Source organism: Lactuca serriola, chromosome 2, assembly GCF_051521515.1.
Source record: "Lactuca serriola cultivar US96UC23 chromosome 2, Lser_US96UC23_V15, whole genome shotgun sequence".
Classification (NCBI taxonomy): Eukaryota; Viridiplantae; Streptophyta; class Magnoliopsida; order Asterales; family Asteraceae; genus Lactuca; species Lactuca serriola.
The window spans coordinates 127,713,882-127,721,001 of record NC_136409.1 but is presented as its reverse complement, the minus strand read 5'-3'; the positions used below and the strand labels follow the sequence as shown (position 1 = coordinate 127,721,001).

The 7,120-nt window shown below is 34.7% G+C and overlaps 1 protein-coding gene across 1 annotated transcript; it reads left to right on the top strand.

The window, feature by feature from the left end:
* The first annotated feature begins 3,889 nt into the window (after positions 1-3,889).
* On the top strand, positions 3,890-6,231 carry SUB1 (calcium ion binding protein). The gene is made up of 3 exons (XM_079024623.1): positions 3,890-4,105; positions 4,249-5,968; positions 6,056-6,231. Exon 2 carries the CDS (start codon positions 4,267-4,269, stop codon positions 5,962-5,964), a length of 1,698 nt encoding a protein of 565 aa, XP_078880749.1. The 5' UTR covers positions 3,890-4,105; positions 4,249-4,266; the 3' UTR covers positions 5,965-5,968; positions 6,056-6,231.
* Positions 6,232-7,120: the final 889 nt, after the last annotated feature.

Here is a 7,120-nt window from a genome sequence, read left to right as displayed (position 1 = left end):
CAACGAGTATTCTAACATAACAGTTCATGGGTCGACAGTGGTGCCTTCGACCCGCTAAACATGGAGAGGAAACTCACCTCAAATGGTTGAATCACACAGAATGATCTCTGGCTGCTGGTCCGACAAATCCCTGAGCTATTAATATCAAATAACATCCAATTAGAATTGGATTCCAACCCATAACCATCAATCCTTACTTAGGGTAAAATGACCATTTTACCCCTTACTTAGTTTGGTGCAACACTAAGATCCAAACCTACAATCCAAAAGGCCTAATTCCAAGTTAATCATCCAAGGCCCAAATATGTCCCAATTTCCCAAACTGGGCGCAAATCCCATTATGGTCCCTCTCAAAATAAATGGCAACCCAAAACTCGATAGCCCAACCCGAAGCCCAAACATCCGAAGTCCACTCTGTTGAGTACGTAGGGCGTACTCAGCTGTACGCTAAGCATACACACTTTAGGGCTTGTACGCGACGCGTACGAGCTTGTACGCCCAACGTACTCACCCATTCAGCCAAAATCTTATTTTTACTCCTTAATCCGTTAAGACATTGTTCTAAAACGTAGATCTGACTTCCTTGAGATGGATAATCACGTAAAGTTGCTAACTTTACGTTCATGCATGGCTACATGAAGGTCTTAAAGCTCAAAAGGACTTATTAGGTGACTTAATGCATGCATGTGACCATAAACCTCATAAAGCTTGCACCTTTATGCTTAAGAACCTCATAACAAGCTCAGATCTAAAGGAATAAGCCCTTCAACCGTCTTAACTCATCAACCAACCCAAAAGCATGGAAATCAAGACATAAAGAGATCTAAGCATTCAAAAGCCAAGGTATGAACTTGATACCTCAAAAGACTTGCAAGATAAGTGATGATTCTGGATCTCGAAGTTTCTCACCAAGCTATAAACCTTCCACCTTCTCCAATCTCTTCAAAATGAGCAAACAAACACCAATTTCTTCTCAAGGACTCAAATGCACAACAATGGAGGCTAAGGGTCAATTTCTAGGGTTTTGGAGGCTTAGAGATTGTTAAAGAGGCCAACCCTAAAGACTTAAGGTGCTTATATAGGGTGCAACACCCTAAATTAGGGTTTCATTAAGTCGGGCATACTCCCTGCATACATAAGTGTACACCCCGCGTATGTACCCGGAGTCTCGATCAAGTCTCGCATAAGTACGCTAAGCGTACCATGTGGTACGCATTGCGTACTACTCCAAGGACCAAATATGCAATAATTAAATATAAAAGGGCAAATAAAGAACATACCCAAATCTAAGTGTTACAAAAACCTAGATCTATCAAGAGAGAACCAAAAATGTGGAGACTTGATGACTTACAAAGGGTTCAGAAGGTGTACACAAGGATTAGATGTACGATGCTTAATAATTTATTCACAACAGCTCCTTCTTCTTCATTCCAAGATCACGAAAACTACCAAAATGAGCCGAGACCTTCAAAAGGGAGGCCAGGGTTTATCAATGGTGCTTTGGAAGTGATGTAGGCTGAGGATGGAGGAAACCGTAGCCATCACTTCCTTTAAATAAGGCTCAAGACCCAAAGTTTAGGATTTTGCAAAAAAATATGTCACCACGTCATGACAATTGAATGGCCATGTCGTGGCAGACACCTAAATAAGATACATGATTATGGCCATATGCCACGTCGTGGTGATCCATTCACCACATCGTGGCCATCAAATTTTTCACAATTTGAAATATAATATCATACCTAGAATATTAGTGTTATATATTGGGATATCAAAAATAAAAAATAATATGATTATGAAAGCGTAAAGAAAAGTTTTTTTTTTTCGGTTATGAAAAATAGGGGATGTTACAGTCTAGTATTAAACTAAGATGTATAAAGGATGATTAGTTCTAGTCAAGTTGGATAAAATTATAATTGTATATTTTATTGCGATAGTACGGTATAAACAATGAAACAATTTTGGAAGTTGATTATAAGCATTGTAATCTTGCCTAGTGATGAGATAAGAGTTATAGAGGATGCTTAGTTCGAGTTAACTTGAAAGAGTGCTAGTTATATCCTGTATTGTAAAGATATTACATAGGTAGGAAATTTGTGTTGATTACAGGTATTGTAATCTTAATTAGTTACAACCTAAGACCGAAAGGGGATGTTTAGTTCAATTAAGTCTGGATATTGAGTAACATCATATTAAGGGTATGTATGAGATGAGAATGGAGAGTAGAACTCTGTTCGATGACACTGATGATTGGTGGGGTACATGTGACATACAAGAGTACATTAGTATTCCCCTCCTTTTTAGATAGCCAAAAAAATGATGTTTTTGTATCAAACTACTAATAGGTATGTCTGAGTTATCTAGCAGAGTATAAATGACCACCCTTGACTAAATTGTCTTATGGTGTTAATGAATCATACTAATCCAAGGAAAATGTTTATATGTTAATTCGAGTTACTCTATCCCTCATTGTTGCCTTTATTGACTAACGTCTGCTGCTAAGAAATCACTGAAGCAGTATAGTCAACTCGTTCCTTACAGTGATCCTCCATGATAGATCTTATAAGATCATTGTTCTAGGATCAATATGTGAGGATCGATGATGTGGGTAACTAAGGGTAAAAGATCTTATATATATTTATGTTATGTTGTTGGATAACAATTGGTTTTTGTAGGTTACTGATTATGGATTAATATCATAATAATATTATGGGATTAAAAACTCTATGTATCTCATCAGGTTTCCTAACTGAACTACTCATTTTATATGCATCTTAGGTAGTAGTATTAAGACTAGTGGAGACTTGAATAAGATGATGAATGATTAAAGAGAAGATGTGCAATAGTGTTTAGGATTGTTATGTCTTTACGATGTAATTATTTTGTGTATTGATTATGATATCCTTAGAGTTTAATTATTTTGAAACAAACATATGCACTCAAAAAATGTTTTAATATACTGAGATTTTTCGCAAATAAAAATGTTATGACTTTTAAATCAGAAGCTGAGTCGACCGGAAAGGAGGCAAGTGAAGTGAGGCCACTTCAGAATCCTTCTGCCAAAGAAGCATAAAGAAAAAGTTTTTTCGGTTATGGAAAATAAGGGATGTTACAATACATAGGTGAGGAAAAGGGTGGGTTAAATTTCATATAAGGAAAAATGGGTGAACTGTATAAAAGATGAAGAGGGAAAAGGAAAAAGGTTGCCTTGAATATGATGGAGGTGAGGGATCTATTCTATTTATTTATTATTAAAACTAGTTAAAAATTATAAAATAAATTAAAAAAGATATATAGTCAATTTACATGTACAGGGACCAAACACACATGCAATTGAAATGTGGACCATTGTGTAACATATTTTATAGTTATTGATACTTTTTGCAAACGATATGTACTAATTGTTCAATTTTGTCCCTATATTGACATTGTTCCGTGATTGATCTTCTATGTGAGCCCTAAAACAAAGTTTATATACCATTTTGTTAAACACTGTCTTTACCAAATGTTAGGAAACCATATCGACATTTCGAAATATTCGAAAATATCTTGTATCTTAAAAGTATTTGGAAAATATTAAAAATGTTCAGAGAATTCGAATTACTTTCGAAAGTAAGTACTTTTCGAAAATTTTCATGGAAACAACACTTTTTCTATTTGAAAGTATCAAACTTCGAAGAACATCTTATTTTGCAATTTTCGAACTCATTTGATTCTTATATAATATATCTTTTGGTGGTCATTAAGGTCAATACTTCAAAAAAAAAAAAACAACATAAATGTATTTTAGGGTAGTAGTTGTAAACAAGGCAATAGTTGAAGGTCACTTCCTGAATTGTATACATCACTTGCTTGGTGTTGTTGGATGTTTTGTCTTTTGGAGAGTTAAGTAGCTTTTGCGTGTTTACTCAACTCGAAACAGTCGGTGTAGTGTATCTTTCTCAGCTACTTCAGTGTTCTATCTTTCATTCCACGCATCTAACATCATCTTCCATTAGATCCACTACTACATCTGTCTTCCATTTCAGATCTGTAGTAATTGAAGTCTTGATCATGCATTAACATCGCCTTCTGGAGTAACTACAGATCTATATCAAAACCAGAGGTAAGCACATCGAAATACAAATTATCAATTCGAATTTCTTTCTGTGTGATATCATTTACATTGTCTTCTTAGTTTTCCTAATTCATCATGTGACTGATAATACGATATGCTAAAGGAACAATTTTTACCTTGAATTTCGTTAGTGTATAGCTGGGATTTAGATGAAAGAAGCCAATTCTACGACAGATCCGATCGGGCAAAACCTAATAAAGCTCATAAGCAATGTCTGCTTCTCCGTGTTTGTATTCACTGTTCTTGTATTTACTGTAATCGCGATAACATACCAACCACCCGATCCATGGGAATCTTCGAGAGCCCTAACTAGGGTTTTCACAGAGGTGGAAAATGCCACGTTTCAGACAGATAACTCAGTCCTCAAAACCGGGGAAGACATCGGAATGGCTCTTCTCAGCCCAAGTCCAGCTCCTTCCGAAGCTGATCTCGAGTCAAGCGACTCACAAAACTCCCCAACAATCGAGAAATCAGAAGAAAAAGGTACGAATCTAAGCTTGAGCTCTGGTGCTTGTGATGATACAAAATTAGTAAACTGTTCCGATAGGGGAGTTTTGATGGCTATCAAGAAATTCAACCTAAAACACTTCAAATCAATAGTGTTTCTCGACTATCAAACACCAGTCAACACCTCAAATCCAAACGAATGTGATGTCACATGGAGATTCCGGAATCGGAAAGAGAAATCCTGGAGAAGGTATAGAGATTTCAGAAGGTTCAGGATCGGATTCACCGATTCCTGCACTTACAAAGTAATCGGAGCAAAAGGATGGCATTCCGGTGTCAATGCACGTCGTCCCAGGAATAGAATCAACAATTCCACCAGAACTGGAATTCGATCCAATTTCTCTTCTTCTTCTTCTTCTTTCCGTGATGATGAAATCAACGACACAATTCCAATTCTAGGTTCAGATCAATCTTTCAGAAACGGGAAATATTTATACTATTCACGTGGAGGGGATTACTGTAAGAACATGAATCATTACATCTGGAGCTTCTTATGTGCCCTAGGTGAAGCTCAATATTTAAATCGCACATTTGTTATGGATTTAAGCGTTTGTTTAGCATCAGATTACACATCAAGTGGAAAAGACGAAGAAGGAAAAGACTTCAGATTCTATTTCGACTTTGAACATCTGAAAGAAACTTCTTCAATAGTTGAAGAAGAAGAGTTTCTCAAAGATTGGAGAAGATTTGAAAAGAGAAACAAAAGGAAAATCCCCTTAAGAAAAGTTCCATCTTACAAAATCACACCAATGCAATTAAAAAAAGATAAATCCACAATAATCTGGAGACAATTCGATACCCCTGAACCTGAAAACTATTGGTATAGAGTGTGTGAAAGTAAAGCTTCAAATTACATTCAAAGACCATGGCATTCATTGTACAAATCAAAAAGATTAATGAACATAGTTTCTGAAATAAGTGGACAAATGGATTGGGATTTTGATGCTGTTCATGTTGTTAGAGGTGAAAAGGCGAAAAATAAAGACATGTGGCCTCATTTAGATGATGACACATCACCTGATAATTTAGTTGTAAAGCTTTTGAATGTTATACAACCATGGAGGAATCTTTATGTTGCTACAAATGAAAAGTTTTATAATTATTTTGATAGATTAAGGTCTCATTATAAGGTTCATTTGCTTGATGATTATAAGGAGTTATGGGGGAATACAAGTGAGTGGTATAATGAGACACGTGTCTTAAATGGTGGAAATCCTGTTGAGTTTGATGGATATATGAGAGTTGCAGTGGATACTGAGGTTTTATATAGAGCAAAGACACAAGTTGAGACTTTTTATAATTTGACTAAAGATTGCAAAGATGGGATAAACACGTGTTGACCAGGTTTGACTTTTTTTTCTTTATTGCATTGTTTCATTTCAATATGTTTTATCTTTATGTTAATGTGATGATGAATGTTTTCACATATAGGTTGTTTATGGTGTAGAGGGGTAGAATTGGAAGATTGTGATGAGAATGAAAGAGGAAGGAACATTGGAAAAGCTTAAAAAGTGATTTGTAAATTTGTTTTGTTTGTTTGTTTAATTGTATTTGATACATATTTTATGCAAAAATGATATGGAAATGAGCAGTTTTTGTGTTTAAAATTGATTTGGGTAAAAAATGTAGGATTATTTTTAATATATATTCCATGTAGAATATTTGTTGTGGAATTCAAAACTTATACTTTCTAAACTCATATTTGGTTGTGAAGATTTCACGACAATATCTTGATGTTTGATTAGAGATGGAAATTCTACTCGACCCGGTAGGGGAACCGGTTGACCCGCCCTAATCGGGGACGGGTATTCCCCGCCAAAACAGGTACCGGGTACGGGGCCGAGATCCCCATTATGCTAAAACCGGGGATGGGGCTAGGGCCGGGTATAACAATCCCCAACTCGTCCAGCCCCACTTTGATGACTATATATATATATATATATATATATATATATATATATATATATATATATATATATATATATATATATATATATATATATATATATATATATATATAGGGTTAGGTTATTTTGTTTCTAGTAATTATTGTGTGTCAGAATGTACAGATCTAGACCATCGGATGGAATATAATCAAAGGTCATGATCTGAGGGTCTATGATAGTAGAATATGATAGTATGTACCATATAATCACACAAATTTGAGCATAAGGACATTTTAGTCAATTAACCTATATTAAAAAAGGAAATTTTCGGATTTTTAGGGATAATTAATTCCTTTATTTTTAAAAATCTGAATATTTAAAATTAATTTAAAATTATAAATCCGATTTTATTCTATCAGAATGATAGAATTTTAATCATAAACCAGTAAATATATTTTTTGATTTTATTCTGTCAGAATGACAGAATGTCAACCATAAACTAGTAAATATATTCTGAAAGAATATACAAAATCGATTCTTGAACTAATAATATACCAAATAATTTGTATGATTGTGATTCATTGAATAATAATAAAACATTCTGAAAGAA

Coding starts and splice junctions, on each gene's coding strand:
- SUB1 (XM_079024623.1), top strand. CDS start 4,267: ATGAAAGAAGCCAATTCTACGACAGATCCGATCGGGCAAAACCTAATA.